The sequence below is a fragment of the Perca fluviatilis genome, chromosome 19 (genome assembly GCF_010015445.1).
Source record: "Perca fluviatilis chromosome 19, GENO_Pfluv_1.0, whole genome shotgun sequence".
Classification (NCBI taxonomy): Eukaryota; Metazoa; Chordata; class Actinopteri; order Perciformes; family Percidae; genus Perca; species Perca fluviatilis.
In genome coordinates, this window is record NC_053130.1 from 26,847,664 (window position 1) to 26,865,205 (window position 17,542).

The 17,542-nt window shown below is 41.5% G+C and overlaps 1 protein-coding gene across 1 annotated transcript in view; it reads right to left on the reverse strand.

Annotated features, from left to right (window-relative positions):
* LOC120547699 (serine/threonine-protein kinase 32C-like) overlaps positions 1–17,316 on the reverse strand; it is a 98,021-nt gene extending 80,705 nt beyond the window's left edge. The window contains exon 1 of the mRNA XM_039783257.1: positions 16,906–17,316. Within this exon, the coding sequence (XP_039639191.1) occupies positions 16,906–16,987 (82 nt within the window). The 5' untranslated portion in view covers positions 16,988–17,316. The remainder of the gene's footprint in view (positions 1–16,905) is intronic.
* Between the last annotated feature and the right edge of the window lie 226 nt (positions 17,317–17,542).

Consider the following 17,542-nt stretch of genomic DNA (forward strand, 5'->3'; position numbering starts at 1 on the left):
GTTAACCAGACGACCATTACCAGCTTTGCTAGCCCTACACCAAAACCGTCAAAATAGTTTTTCCCCACTTGTCTTCCTGGCATAATGTTGCCTATTCTTTTTTTACAGTTAAAATCAAATGAAAAATACACTGGTGTGGACGTTGTTTACTTCATTAATGTGTTTACTGTGTTAATTGACTGAGGACGGGAGTAGGATTCGGTATTCGGTTTCGGCAGAATCTTAACCAGTGGATTCGGTATTCAGCCGAACCCCAAAAATCTGGATCCGGTGCATCCCTACAAAAAACATGTCAATTGTCATTAATGATAAGGTATTTTGCACTTTATTTTGGGTAAAGTATCATTATTCTCCATTTTACCATGCACAAGTTGAATTGTCCCCGTTTGATACTTTTTTAAATTGAGTCGGACAAGCTAGCAGCACTAGCTTTATTCTAAGGCATTATGAAAAACCTTGGAGTCTTATACAATGCTGAAAAAAAAATAAAAGTTTGGCTACACCTTCACCATATAGTTAACGCCATGCACGCATTAACTCATGCATAACCACCTACAGTATGTAGACGGCTGTTTGATGGGTCCAAACTCCCTGCTTCCTGTATCTCAACGCCCGACCCTATGTGCTCCCACCATCCTTGTGCATCTAGGACCTGTTTTCACAAACCACTGGGCTGTAACACATTGCGGTGAGGAAATGGACCACGCTACACGGTTAAAATGCCATAGTAACCTTTCGACTGTTCACAGAGGGAAACATTAGGGATCTATTTAGAGCCTGGTGGGAGGTGGTTGGAGGAAACGCGCTAGAGGGATAGGACGAGTAGCAGTCACAAAAGTCTGTCCAGAGAAACATTGTGATGGTATACTGTAAATAGAGTCCTGCACTGTCCGGCTCTATAGTCCTCACATATTGAGTTTTTGAAAAATTATTTATTTTCAGCCCCTCAAAAGGGTTAAAAAGTACACCCAGGGCTAAATAATGCATTTTCTTCAACAGCAAGCTGTCTTCATGTGAACACAGAACACCAAAGGGCATTGTGGGCTTCAGCCGGACGGCGCTGATGTACCACAGATTATTCACGATAACATCCCCATTCAAGATCATTTTCAGGAAAATGTTTGATATGCAAACATTTGTTGTATGCCTAAGAATATTTTTATTTCAGTATATCGCAGTGCAAGACAAAGAAAAAAAGCTTAATTTAGGCAACACTGTAGCTTTGTTCTCCAACCACAGGAAGAGATAGAATACTTAAGTGCTGCCAAATTGCGCTTAAGCTGAAGTAGGGCTGCAAGATATGAGGAAAATATGCGTTACTAATATTACTTGCGATAAACAGACATTTAAGTGTACTCTGTTCTGCATTACTGCTGCTTTCAGTAGTCTGTTAAAATACAACATATTGCTTGTTGAATCTAAAACAAATGAAAGTTTCCAACATTCTTTTATTGAAAAAATTGAACATTGAATTGAATATCAAAAGGCACCACTAAAAGAAAGACCGTATATATATATTTTGCAGCCCTAAGCTGAAGCATGGCATGTATCACACTCCCTTTAAGAGGAAAGGAAATGGACACTGTGGCCTCATTTTTTCCCCTTAGCAGCTCCAATTTGAAGCACAGACGGGACACATTGTGTTCTGGCCCAGATGCACCTGACTTCTGTTAGTCCTCACAGGTATTTAGGACGAGCACCAGAGCTGTACAGTATATTCAGTTCACCAGTCAGGTGTGCGCTCACATGATGCCTTGGCCCCAAACCCCAACATGTTACACAACAGCTTTTTCGAACTCCTTGATATCGACTGAGACACATCATTTTCGACACCTTTTAAGTAGCAGTGTGACTTTTCTTTTTAATAGACATCTGATCTACGAAGTGAAGGAGGTTTGTTTGCATACACACTCCCCCGGGGGGTGTAGCGGGCAGCTGGAAAGGAGGAGCCTCTGTCAGATTTAATAGTGTCACATTTCAGTGGCCATTCACTGTAGAGCTTTTCAAGAATGACAATATGGATGTGTGTGCTTGTGCGCCACCAGTGAGTCAGTGTGTTTGCATGTAACATGGTTACTGTAGGCTGTCGGCAGTAATCTGAGATCTTAAATGTCATGTGAATGACAAGCTCAGTTTTCCTAATTAAGGTAGGGGATTACGCAGTGTGTACACTTAACAGTAACTGGGCCTCTTACTGGGTTTCTACAAAAGCACGACAGAGACTTCAGACAGGGGGAGTATTGTTTGAAGATGAAAGGGAAGATTATTACTTGTAGTGGTGCATCCTACTGTCCAACCTAATGAAATCCAAAGCTTTTGGTTAAAATATGTTTGGGGGTAGGGAAGAAATCAGATTACTGACCAGCCTGCATGTAGACATGGGTTTTACAGATTTCACCGCTCTGATTTCCTGCCGCAAACCCGGTTTCTCCCAATAATCTTGTTTCTTGCGTGCATGTAATCATAATGACTGTGACAAACTCTGTGGCAACGCAAGTTAGCTCAAAGCTCTGCATTATAAACAAGTACAGGGGTGGTGGGTGGTGTGCAGTCCTGTCCTGTCCTGTCCTCTTGCAGTAATGTGAAGAACACTGTCCCCTTCCTCTGACCTCATTCTCTCAGTTACTAAGTAGGCTCCTGGAAAAATCTAATAAAAAAAATGCAGTTTAAAAGTCTGCCTTTTGCAAACCCAGAGATGGAATTTGAAAGTGCTCATATTATGCTTTTTGGCTTTTCCCCTTACCTTTATTGTGTCATATATCTTTTTTGTGCACGTCATAGGTTTACAAAGTGAAAAAGCCCAAAGGAACTTACCATCTCCAACAGAAAACACTGTTCACAAACTGCTCCAAACAGCTCTATTGTAGTCCAGCCTTTACTTCAGTGACGAACGTGCGTCACTTTGTAACACACGTTATAATGCCCGCCTAGCTGCTGGCGTGCCACGCCATCATACTCTGCTTCTGACTGGCTAGTAGTCCTTACCTAGGTACTGCGCATGTGTGACTCCCGACAAAGATGGAACAGAAGTGAGATGCCTCACTCTGTAGCTAAAACGGAGAGCTCAACACACAGGGTGAAAAGAGGAGCTGCAGCAATGTGTAGTACAATAAAAATATGGTGTTTTTTGAAAATTAAACCATGTAAACCTATTCTGATATAACCTCTAAATACAATTATGAACCTGAAGATGAGCATAATGTGAGCACTTTAAGATCTTACGATGGTAGATTAAACTGTGTTGCTTTTCTGAAGTCAAGAACATATATCTACTATTATGGATTTTATTATTTTGAAGGAGTATTACTACACCTATCATCTTAGAGATACAAAAAAAAAAATCATTGGAATTAACAGTTGGTTAAAAGCTAGTCTTGCATTGCCAGACCTACCTCCACAGCGCTGCGAAAGAAGGTGTGGCTAGTCCAAATTCTATGGCTCAAGTAGCAGTGCTTCGCCTTCTGAGAATATAGTTCCCAGTAGCTCATCACAGGACGGTGATTGTTTCGGTAAGATGGTAGCTCAGACACAAACGATGGATTTTTCGCGGGATTTTGTGATATTACCAGAATCCATCTGACGTAGGTAAAGTCATGCAGCTTAAGCCTCAGTTTTTTTTAGAACAGCATGCATGTATATTCATCAAGTCCACACACACCCTTTTTACAGGGTTTTAAAATTAGTTAGCTTAGAATATTAAAAATTCAGCCAGAGACAGCATTTTCACCAAACTCACGTAGTTAACGTTAGCTTAATTAGTTAGCGAGCTACAGCCAGAGATGGGAAGTAACGAAGTACAAATACTTCGTTACTGTACTTAAGTAGATTTTTCGGATATTTCTGCTTTACTTTACTATTTTTTTTTGTGCCGACTTTTTACTTTTACTCCTTACATTTTAACACGAATATCGGTATTTACTCTTAAATTTTAAAATGTGTACTTTAGTTTTGTACAAGAGGTGATGTCGAGAATAGCGACGACGGCCTTCACACCTGATGGCGCTGCGCGCACAGAAAGTGAAAAAAAAGAGAGACTGCTGTCCGGAGGATAATCAGTTGAGAGGTGTGTAGTTTGAGAACTGTAAGTATAACTTCTGTTGTCAGTATTTGAGCTGTTGTTGTATTGGTCTATAGTTTACAGTTAAGTAGGTATAGTGATTTAGTTGTTTGTGTCTTCACCTGTTAGAGTTTCAGTTGCTAATAACGCTTCAAGATCAAAGAGGTTGTCCGTGTTTTACAGACACACCTGGGGAGGGGGGTTTGAAACCAGATAGCTTTAAATCGGTTAATTGTTTAACAAGTTAAATAATTCACTGGAGTTAGTTATTATTTTTCATGTGATCAATACTGAATCAATCAATTGGATGGGAATATACTGTAGGTACGTTGTATGTAACGCACCACTACAAGACCTCAACAGATTCGGCCATTCTGCATTCATTTCAGTATTGCAGATGATGGTAATTAGTAGTAGTGATTGAAGAACGAGATCCAGAATTAGGAGACAGAGAAAATTCAATCCCTGGATAGAGAGATGTTTGGATAGGCTAGGTAAGTATGACTCTGGAATGTTAGTCTAGATTTATTATCTATTTTAGTATTTATTGTATTATTTTCTTTCTATATTTGAGCACACACCATACATGTAAATTTCTTTAAATGTTAAGGGACGATTAAAAAAGAAAACGGATCATTGAATTCATATCTTGCTACTCACATCTCATATCTTGTAAGTGTGGTCCAGGTATTTGCATAAAAGTGGTTGTTCAAGGCTACTTTTACTTTTATACTTTAAGTACATTTCAAGTTTGTTACTTTTACTTAAGTAAGAGTTAATGTATTACTTTTACCAGAGTATTTTTTAACACAAGTATCTGTACTTCTACTTAAGTACGGGAAGTGAGTACTTTTGCCATCTCTGGCTACAGCTGATGAAATCTGGCAGCGACAGCTGTCATTTCAGCGTTATGATTGAAAAGCTTGACAGGCGTATCAATAGGAATTGAGGGGGCTTAGGGAATGGTCAATAATCCCCCTGTAACTCTTATTAATGAACTAAACACAAAAAGGGAAATGCCGATACACCTCAACCAACCAGTCAGACTACTATTCTTTAAAATTAAAAAAATGTTGACATAGAAACAATGCAGGGATGCTGAGATTATCTTTAATTGGTTTCCATGGGATATAATGTCTGGGTTGGCTGCTGAATCCAACGCGAAGAGAACAGAGTTTTTCTCAACACACTGCACAGAGGCCTCGCCACGAAAAACAGTCAGATACCTCACACACACACACACACACACACACACACACACACACACACACACACACACACACACACACACACACACACACACACACACACACACACACACACACACACACACACACACACACACACACACACACACACACACACACACACACACACACACACACACACACACACACAGCGTAATGAATGGGATTACAAACTACAAAGAGTTACATCTGTCAATCTGTCAAGTAACTTGTGTTGACTTTGTGATTTACGACCTGAGTCTTCATCCTCCTCTTTTGCTACGAGGTTGCCTGAGAATGGGCCCGGTGAAAAAAGTACTTACAGTTTCATTCCCGTTTCCCACAGGAATAGGCAAGGCGAGAGTGCTGCTTCTCTTCCCTCTCTTATAAATGTAGTTCAGTAATCAAAGCAGTGGGAATTTACTGATTGCGGGCTGAAAGCAGCAATGTATTTCTCTGTAAAAAGAACTGTACGACCCGAGAGCCAAATATTGAACTAACCTAACTGCCGCTGCGAGGCTTGCCTAGAGGTAACAGCTTTGTTTGCTTTATTAGATGCTCCTCTTATCAATTCCAGTCTTTAATTTCCCATGACAAAGACGAGTGGATTTATGGCCAACAATAAACCTCTCCGAAGGTCTTGAACGTGTGAACGCAGTAAGAAAAACAGCGGAAGGGAAAGACAAAACAATAAGCAGGTGCGAAAGACCCCACGGACTCTCCTCTGCCCTACCACGTCCACTTTGATTGCATTCCTCGTGTCCTAATCCCTTCCTCCCTGCACAGGCACAGGCACACGCGCACACAAACACACACACACACACACACACACACACACACACACGCACACACCTCAACAAGCAAGAGTGGCCTTTCTTCCCTCTGTTGTCACCTTAGCATCAAGCTGAGCTTATCTCTTTGAAGATGCTCCGGTAGCTGCTACAACTGGCATCACCTGCACATCACCACAAGCAAACACAGTTACATAAGGCTGGAGAGATGGACAAAAAGTACACATGAGGCACTGTATCTGATACGGGTAGGGGGGGGAAATTGATTCACGTATGTATTGTGATTTTTTTTGCAACGATTTTTAAAATCAATTCTTTTCCCTAAAATCTATATTTTTGTATTGATTATTTTACCAGTGATTCACCGGAATAATTTCTGTCTATAGATACGGTACCGCCGACGGCAACTACGTCATATAAGTTTCCAGCAAAATCCACGTTATGTACATCTTTATAAATGAAATAAATGTCAGACTGACTCGCATGTGATGTGCATTCTTTTAGAAAACAATTACCTAGCTTTTAGAAATGTCTCATGTTTTATTGTCTCTAGAAGTGTATTATTCAACTTTTGTTTTTGTTAACCCTCTGAGGTCTAAGAGTATTTTGCTTCTTAAATGTACCTTTTCAGGGTATTTGCATAAAACCGATCCCTGGCTGTGTCTCAAACCGCCTACTTGCACACTTCAAACACTTAGTTTTAAAAGGTGCTCTAAGTGATGCGACGTGTTTTTTTAGGCTACAACAGTTTTTTGTCACATACAGCAAACATCTCCTCACTATCTGCTAGCTGCCTGTCACCTGAACACACTGCAAAAAAACATGGTCTCTGAAGACAGCCCAGGGTCCACAAACGGCAACAAAAACAAACCAACCTGTGCCAACCTGCCCCACGAACCATAACAAACAGTGTACCAGCCAATAACCGACAAGAAGGAGCTGGTTGAGCCATCACTGCAGCAGCGTTAGCACGTAGGCTACTTCCACAATGCATATTCATGACTCGACCAGCTCCTTCTTGTCAGTTATTGGCTGGAACACTGTTTGTTATGGTTCGTGGGGCAGGTTGGCACAGGTTGGTTTGTTTTTGTTGCCGTTTGTGGACCCTGGGCTGTCTACAGAGACCGCGTTTTTTTACAGTGTGTTCAGCTAGCAGATAGTGAGGAGATGTTTGCTGTATGTGACAAAAAATGTTGTAGCCTAAAAAACGCATCACATCACTTATAGCACCTTTAAGTATATAGTCATACCTGCAAACTCTGGCTGAAAAAGGTGACACATCTTTACAACATTTTACAATTACTTTGAATGCACCACGAGGCTGGTGAGGCTGAGTCTGTGTTGTTTTTCAGACAACGTCAGTGTGGTGTTACAATCCTCTCCAGTGAAATACAGACACACTTTTACACCGTTTAGCTGTCAGCATTTTAACCGTGTTTACTCCAGACCAGCTGCTAGCTAACTGTAGGCTAAAGTTACCTTCTGCCAACTGTAGAGTTAACTAACGTCCTGTGCAGCGATGTTTCAGTTCCCTCTAACGCCCGTTTTCGGAGCATCAGAGAAAAAGGCAGGCATTTAAGTGGCATCTAAATAAAGCACCGAAATCCGCGTTGCTATTCGGTCCCCCCCCCCCCAAAAAAAATTAAAACTCTTTGGATCTACACGATTCACGTGGATGACATTTTGCCATTCAAAACGGCGATTTTTGCCTAAAAGCGACTAGTTTGCAGGTATGATATAGTGTAGATAACGCAAAAAGTCAGTGCACTGAAAGTATCCAGATGACCCCTTAAAAACGGTCAAAAAGTTCAGTGTGGAACGATGGACCCTACGCGCACTAAACAGGCGCCATCTTGACTACAAAGCGGAAAGGGGAGGGGACCAGGGACGTCGACCGGCAGCTGATTGGACGAACGCGTCACGTGGGGCTGGTTTCTCCCGGATTTCACAACAGAGCATAATGGCAGCTCGTTCGGAATACGATCTCGTATTTCACCAAAATGGTTCACCGAAAAGTGTTTCTGAAAACATTTTAAGCGAGAAAGGTCAGTTTAATAGATTTTCGTCAGATTTTGAGAGGCGGCGAGACGAGCCGAGCCGACCTCTCGTCGTTTCTGGTAAGTGTTTGAACATAAGTGTTCCTTTTGGGACAACACTAACCATCGAAAGTGGGCACTACAGCAGTAAGTGGTCAGTGCACATTAGCGGTGTACTGACCGAAGTATGCCGAATGAGACACAGCCCCTGTGTGTCCCATACCATAATGTTCAGAACAAACTCAGCTTTCCGGATAGCGAGGCCCACATTTTTTTCTAGAGCAATGTGTAAAGAGAGAATTTGACGCTAAATCGAAAAACCTTTTGAAATTCCTCGAAACTTTTTTGAAAACAAACCTTAACTTATGGTGTGTTGTACCAATTGTTTTGGCGCTTGAAATGAGTTTACCAAATGATAGGTTTGGTATTCGTGCATGCAGATGTTTGAATGTAGCTTATCTATTCTAAGGAGCTTCTAGGGACCAGTCAGTTTAAGATGACATGGTCTCACAGCAAAACCTAGCCTGGAATGTGGGAATCTATTAGGAGCACGTGCCATAAAAGGTACAGGTTAAGAGTAAACTGTTTCAACTGAAATAGATGTCTCATGCTGTGTGAGCACAAAAAGAGTTTAAAAAGGGATTCATTCTGATGTACATGTTGGTCATCCTTGGGCAGACGTGTCTGTATGCTCACGGTTGTCCCAGTGTCATGAAAGTTTGTTCACTGTTTGAATAAAGCTGCATTTGATTTGAATTCATTGGACTGGTCGTCATCTTTGAGGTCTCCCAACATCATTTCTGAGTTATCACCCGATATCACCAAAGACTTGGGTTCACAAAGTACTGTAATACCGGTATATGATTAAAATAGTAAAAAACAAATGTCTGAAATGAAATTTTGTAATATCGCTTTTTGAGTAGGAGTGTTGTCAAACATCGCTTGGACGCGCCAGTGCGTCTTTCGTCCTCAGAGGGTTAAAGAAGGAACAAAACCAAAAAAAACGCAATACTCAATACTATCGTATCGCAATACTTCTAGAATTGCAATAAATGAAATTCACAATACAAATCGAATCGGCACCCACGTATTGTCAAATAATCCAATCCAGACAAAAGCATATCGTCCCAGCCCTAGTATCTGGTGTGGAAGGAAAGGATTTGTTCCTAAGTGAAAAAGCAACCAGTTGGGAGAGAGTGATAGGTCATCTACCCTTATGAATATGATTGATAACACAGGCCGTCTTCACGGAGGACACTTTGACATGTCACAGTAGAAGGAGAAAAGGTGTAAATAATCAAATGAATACTGGCTGAATTCTATTTGGATGCTTTGGTGTCAGGTTGTCCCAGTGCCATGGCTTACTGGGACATTTTGAATAGAAAAGAGCCATCATTATTGTTATTAGAAAACAACTGTGCGTCTCCTACTATCACAAGTCAAAATGTCTGCTGTGGAAGAGAGCCTACGCAAAGCTGTCGGGAGCAGAAGGTGCAGTCAGTCAGCTGTAAAAACGATTATATTCAGGTTAAGGCAATACCCCGATTTTTCAAACGCCATGTAAACACCTAACCGGAGTTCTCATAACCCGGTTAATAGGCGGTAGAGGACTCCTTTAGTAACCGGCTAATTACTCCATGTGTACACCTTAACCGGGCTTTGATTGGTTTAAGCGTCTGCGCATGCTTCAACTGCCCTTCAACCGGACATACTCCGTCAGCGCGCTGCGAGCAAGAGGATCTTTGGCAATACATCCATGCCTGCGAGTCGTAGTCGTTGCTATGACATCATACAACAAAACCGCGTTACCCGATTCAGCGGGACCATCGGCAGCAAAGAGGCTGCGGTCCATCGGTTTTACTCCCTGCCGAGGCAGCGGCGGACACCGGGAGATGGCTAAACCGACGGTCCGTCTCCGGGGCTGTCAACGTTGTGCTAATTCAGCTCTGTTTAGTTCCGGTGTTGAGACGGCAAGACGAGTGCTTCGGGACCGTCTACAAACTACAACACCGAAAAGAGATACAAAAATATTTTCAAAAATAGGCATACGCATATTTTTTTTAAAGTGAGTGCTGTAGTACAACTAGCAGGAGACAAGTTATAATTGAGGCAAGTTTGGAGACACTACCTTATTTAATCATTAAATTAATAAATATTTTTGTTGTATCTCTTTTCGGTGTTTGTAGACGGTCCCTAAGCACTCGTCTTGCTGTCTCAACACCGGAACTAAACAGAGCTGAATTAGCACAACTTTTATGCATTTCTTTCACATCTAATGCAGCCATATTCGCTGTGTCCATTCGGAAGGAATCACTTCACATGGTTAGGCACTTGTAATGACATTTCGAACATGTTAAGAGGCTAAAAGCACGTTTAAAACTTCCCGTGTTTCAGCCTCCTGGGTGCTAACTGTAGCAGGAGGATAACACGGTGTAGGCAACACCGATTCTTTTCGGTTTTCTCACTACTGACAGCACTCCAAATTTACAAACAACACAGCTACGTGTTGAAATCGACCGGAATTCTCCTTTAAGCGCAACGAAGTTAGCTTGCTAATTCCACCCGACACTGGTTACAGATAACGTTATAATGAGCCGAACACGTTGTCAGTCATCTGGTGGGAACGCTGTGCTGTCCTATGCTGAGATAGTGTGTAAATTAAACATTAAGTTGTTAAATTTGACTAATTTAGTGATCGGTCTGTGTAATTTTGGCACAGGTCAACCGGAAAAGAAAAGGCGCTGTGCGTTGGCAGAGCGCCACCTACTGTTCCGGAGGTAGAGTAACTCCTGTCGTTCTCCCCGTTCATGTATACGGGGAGAACTCGCTTACCTGGTTATTCACTTACTGCTGAGTGGTGTGTAGGATTTAGGGCGATCTATTGGCAGAAAATGGAATATAATATAAGGATGTTTTCTTTAATGTATAATCACCTGAAAATAAGAATCCCAACGCGCGAATTCTAAGTATCAAAGCTGTTTAAGCGTCCACATCTCTTGCCCCCAGTTGCTAGACGTTTACCTGTCAAATCAAGAGGCACGGGATAAAACACCTCAGTTCCCAACGTGTTACTATAGCTTTAAGCCCTACATTACATGCTCATTTAAAAAAAAGGAGTGATGACAGTTTGGTACTTTGGAAGTAAACTGTTGCCATAGCCTACATATATTACAAGCTAAGTTAGTACAAAAGGAAAAAAACAATCTGAACTGTGGCTACGCTCTGCGATCAGATGACTGCAACATGACCGGGACAATATTCCCGACCTATTGCTGCTAAGGCCCATTATGGCGGGCGGCACTCTGCTGTGGCAAGAGGCCAGTAGCTGCAGGCAGCCGTGAAGTTGAGTGAGTTGAATAAAGAGAGTGGAAGAAATTGAGAGTCTATAACAGAAATGAAAGAAAGTGAGCCGCCTCAGTATTCAGTGCAAGTAATCAGCCATCTCTGTCTGTGTCTATCTTTATCCCCACCCAAATCTGCTTCCATTGCCTCATACGCTTATCCTTGACGGGAAGAGCAGTCAGCCACGCACTCAGACGTTCAGCCAGATACACACAAACACACACGCCTACGCAGAGAATACAAGTGTACCGTCAACTGAAGGGGGGGACATTTGCCTTTGGCTTAACGAGGAGGATCAAACGCACACGACAATGTTAACAACACGATAAAACAGACAACACAATTAACAGCATCTTCTGCATGCAAAAAAATAATCACTCAGACATTTTGAATACTTTGTAGCTTGAGCAAAAATAACAAGTACACCAAATCGGTGCCCGTGCTCAATTAAAGCCGGCACTTGTCAATTCTGCACTCTCTCTTGTCTCACACTGTAACACGTTCACAACAAGTGCCCTCTTTCAAGAAGCGACAAGCTCGTGCTTCAGATGTTCAGATGAGGACTTGGAGAGCTCCTTTGTCTGGAGCCTGGTTAATAGTTAACAGTCACCACACTGAGTCAGTCAGCTCCGACTGTGCTAACAACTTTGTGGAGTAAGACTCTCTCACGTTAGGGCTGCAATTAATGATCGTTTTCTTTACTAGTTCATTTGATGATCGATTTCCATAACTGATTCGGTCTACAAAATTCAAAAAAGTATTGACAATACCCACCAGACGTTACCAAAGCCCATGTATGAAGTCTTGTACTCACATAAAGACATGCATGCAACTAGGACTACAGTTGAAAATTAGCTTGGCTAATACTGGCTCATTTACAGAAATGTGATTAATGTGCATTGTCCTAACCAAAATAAATACATTTTAAATGTGCTTGTATTCTGACCCAACAGCCAAAAATAAAAAAGATTATGACTATGTGCTGAGAAATAGTCCAGCACATCTGAAATTCAAAAAGCTGTGTATTCAGGAGGAAACAGAAGAAGAAAAAAAAAGGAAAGACCGCTCTCAAATGATGATAACAAACACGCTAAAAGTGTCTAATAGACCAGATGGGCATCAAACAGTTTCATGAAAAAAAGAAAATGCAGAAACTAGCAGGATGTGCACCTCAATCAATTCCACAGCCTTCCTTTGCTACTCAAACTATGTGCCAAAAAAAAGCCCTTTCGGCAGCAACGCTTGAACATCAACCTGACCGGTTGATTATGTCGGCATCCTTTGGAGCCAAACGCTGCTCTAATATTACTGCCTAATGTAGGCCATATGCTGTTTTCCAAGAAGCAAAGGGATACTGTTTCTAAGAGACCTGACAGGCAGCAAGAGACATCTAGAGTCTAAGTCAGCACCCACAATGCAGTGCGCCGTGTTTTTTTTTTGTTGTTGCTCGGACTGTTATCAGTGCTGGGCAGCTCTTTGAAAGGCGAACAGGGTAAAAAGGGAAGCAGCTGCTTTCCAAAGACCGTAAACTTACAGAGTCTGCACTTCACAAGTGTTCAAGGTGATGGAACTGACATTAACAGTTGTCTCTTTGTAATGCGTATACGTGCTCTCCACCCACCGTCCTCCATACCTACTCACCGTGTGCTCAGCAGAAGATTCAGCAAGTGTTTCTTTGCTGCATGGAGGGACACTCTTCTAGAGTACATCCTTGAAAGTCAACACTGCATGAATACATCAAACACACCTTTTGCACCAAAGGACAGTGTGGAGCTCAACCTATGTAGCATGATGGCGGTTATGACAAAAAGGCAGGTATGATATCATGGCCGTGAGGATGCTAATGAGGCAACTGCACTGGCTATTGACCAAGGGGGGGAAGCTTCTCCTCGGAACGCGTACCTCCTATGGAGCCATTTTGATGCTAACAAGCCATCACCTCTCGTTAGCATTCCATTGACTGACATTCATTTTGGCGCCACTTTGACAGCAAACGACAACGTATAAAAGGCTCCATTACCTTGTACCTCACGTTATGGCTCCGTAGCAGACGTTTTTGTAAAAATAGGCTAACGATTGTGTCATAACCACGCGACTTTCTGTCGCACAGTAGAGGAATTACCGTATAGTACAGGAGAAGCTCGCAGGCAGTTTCGACTTACATTAGCTGTTTAAGTTTAATTACTAATGTTAACTAGCATTTTAGTTAGCAATAATTAGCCTGTGCCTATGTTATCTCCTAACATATACCTACACTCTCCATCTCTGTAAGATTGGGAATGATTGAGATTTCTCTTGGCACAGCTACCAGAAGACTTACAACTTTCAGACACGTTGCTCACGTCACATTTACGTAGGGCTGGGTATCATTCAGAATCTTTCGATCCGGTGCCAATTTAGATACCTCAGTTTCGATACCGATTCCTAACGATACTTTTTTTCGATACCATGTGTTTTAAAATCCATTTCAACATCAACAAAAACACATTAAACACAAAGCTTTTATTTTCCACTTTAATTGTGAATCAAAACAGTTATCAAAATTAAAAAATTCTGGTAAAACTGCTCACTCAGAGTAACATTAATAAAAGTGCTCAGCCTGTCAGACAGTTTACTCCGTCCGCACCTCCCCGTGTGCGTGTGTGTGTGTCGGTCGGAGCTCCGCTCTGTGTCAATATGCAGAGAGGACAGATAAGCTTGTGCTTTCGCGCTCAGACGCTTTTGGAACCGAAATTTGGCACCGAAAGATAAAGAATTTTTCGATACTCATAGCATTGGAGTATTTTTTCGATACCATGAAAGTATCGACGTTCGGTACCCAGCCCTACATTTACGTTGTCTCTCTCAGTTGGAGGCTGCTCAGTAACGCTCAGCGCTCACCGGAAAAGTGCTTCTAATATCCTTCACCGGTCTCCGTCCACAGCAACGGGATCTGTTGGTCCATTTTATATATGTCAATGCTCTTGACACAGCGGATGGAAATTGAAATTAAACCACAGTCAGTTATTCTGGTTTTTTTGTAGGTCATACATAAGGCTGCAAAAGATGAATCGATGAATCCATTATCTGTTAAATCAGGGGTCTCCAACAAGTAGCTCTTGAGCTACCGGTAGCTCGCGAGCAGGTTTCCGGTAGCTCGCCAATAGGTTGACAAACTGAGATCCAAAATGACCACGATATTATAAAAGTGGGGTAGCTAACTTTGTGGGCCATAGAAGCGTTAAGTGGTAATGTTTTCTTGGACCCTGATGGGAATATTTTCAGTAATGTAGCTAACTTTGTGGGCTAAAAGAAGTATAAAATAGGCACGAACCTTGACATGAAGTGAAGACTTTTCATAAGCTTTGGGTATTGCAATTTCATATGTGTACAAACAGTAGCTTCATTCAGCTTATGTGTGGTATGTAAATAAATGAAGGCGATGTGATGCAAGTAGCTCTTGGCCACTTTAGTTTTTTTATAAGTAGCCCTTAGATAAAGAAAGGTTGGAGATCCCTGTCTTAAATGAATCGCCAACTACTTTAATAATCGGTTTGAGTCATTTCTTATGCAAAAAAAAGTACAAATTCTCTGAATCCAGCTTCTTAATTGTGAATATGTTCTGGCTTCTTCATTCCTCTTTTACAGTAAACTGAATATCTTTGAGTCGTGTAGTAGGGCTGCACAATATATCCTTTTTTTATTTATTTTTTTAATCGTCATCACGATATCAACTTGCGCTATAACCGTATCGCGAATTTTATTTTTAAAGTTAGTCGAAAGAAAATAGCAGTATGGAAACCGCACTTTAAAATGTAACTGTCACTCTTTTTATTTTAGTGGTGCCTTTTATATTCAATTCAGCGTTCAAGTTGTCCAATTACAGAATGTTGGACATGATTTCCTTTCGTTTGGTTTTAATTCCACGAGCAGTTTGTTGTATTCTAGCAGAATACTGAAAGCAGCAGAAATGCAGAACTGAGTACACTTTAATATCTGTTTATTTATCGCTATATTCAACAACGTTATTGCATATCGCATATCTTTCTCATATCACATATACGCAGCCCTAGTCATAGACTCAAACATAATTGGAACCCTCCTCATATTGATGATAGGAGGGTATGGAAACTCACTTCTGTCTGATAATAAAGATGGTATTCTCTCTCTCTCTCTCTCTCTCTCTCCACTTCAGCCTTGAGAGGTTCAGCCCTGTGCCTCAAGGTTTCTCCTTTAATCGCACAGCTAATAGGAACAGAAATCAGCCAAGAACATCCCTCTAAACTTGAATATAGTAACCTATGTTGGCTTTGATCAACTGCTGTAAGGGTAAGAACATACCACTTAAGGCTGTAGTAGGGCAACTCCTAATCTTTTTAACAACCACTATCTTTGATAGTAATTTGAATTATAGCTGGACACTTTTCTTCAAGGCTATTGACTAAAAGCTGCAACCTTAATTGGGTTACCCTTGTATGTATGTAGGGACCCCAACACACACACACACACACACACACACACACACACACACACACACACACACACACACACACACACGCACGCACGCACGCACACGCGCCATATGACCACATCCCTGCAGTGAAATGACCTAATTTACCCAAGTTGTGCCTGTAACTTGGCCAGTACATTGATGATAGCTCTACACTGGATCACAGATTCAGTGCTGGTCTTATTGGATGAACTTCCATGAAGCCTATTTCCCATTCACTGACAAGATATCACGAATTAGCATTACTTCCATGCATGACACTAATCTTGTCTTAATTATGCAATTAACTATCTGTCTTCAAATAGTCCATATTTCAAAAGAGATCATTCAGGCATTAACGTATTTCCTCACAGCATGAGCTGCAGCTATTTCCACTGTGACTTAGTGGCAATGCTATATACACTTTCTGCCTCTCATTTGATCTGGAACATCAGGCTAATTTGATAGGAACTTTGTATGCTGTCAGTGTACGTTATGTGGGCGTTATTGTGTGTGATGAAAATACAAATTTAAGGTTACTCAGCTTCTATTATCGGCTGTGGATAATAACAGGGACAGAGTGTAGCTGTCTATTAGTGCGAAGTTGGACTTGGCGCCTCCAACATTTCCAAAAACAAAGCAAAAACAGGCAGCCTTTGTAAAATGTAGCAACATACAGTAGGCTATACACTTCCTCGTCTTTTAGGATAAACTCCTGCAGTCTCACAAAACATTACACAGCAGCAGTCTTCGTTCTGTCAACATTTAAATTCATAGTAGAAACTTTGACAACTTACGGTTATCATAGCACAACTCTATGGCAATATTACAGGCTAGCGCTAACACGAAAGAGCGTTAAATATGGACACTCGCGTGACGTTATACATCAAATATTGGCAAACGCAACTAGAACTCTTACTTCTAAAGTAGTGTTATTTTTGATAGGGTTTTTGGGGAACCCGTGCTTTACTTTTCCATCACTTACCATCTTCCTTTTCATCGAAAACTGGTCTCTTTGAAGAACTATTGGCTCCCATCCTCTTCTTCCACTTGCCCCAGTGAAACATCGATGCTCAGATAGCATTCCTCGCCTCTTGAGGAGAAACTACAGCGCACACCCTCCTCAAAAGACAGTAATACTAACCATACATTTCACCCAAACCGTGTCCGTTATTTTTGCTTTCTTTATCCGATATTTATTCTGCCGAAAACGTGAGCGCCACGACTTAAAGTCTCTCTAAACCAGGCTAGAGCAAGTGTAGCAAGTGCCAACGGACTGTAAAATATTTTCAGAGAAAGACGGTTTGTTACAGTTGGAGGTTTAACATATCACTCGGTACTGGTAGTGTTCAGTTGTCTTCCGTAGCACGCCAGCCAAACAGAGAGACTTCTATTTGTCGGGGATGCGTCGAGTTGGACATAGTTAGCTGAAATAAGACCGGAAGTCATACAATGTTGCCTTAAAAATTAAAAGCTTGATATTATTACAGAGCCACTGCAGTCTCCTCAAATTCCCTCAGTTCAACTGCAGTAGGCTACGTGCATTATTCTTTTTCAGTACACCTTTTTATTCACTCTGTGTAATCTGTAAAGCGCAATCAGTTGCCTTTGGGTATGAAATG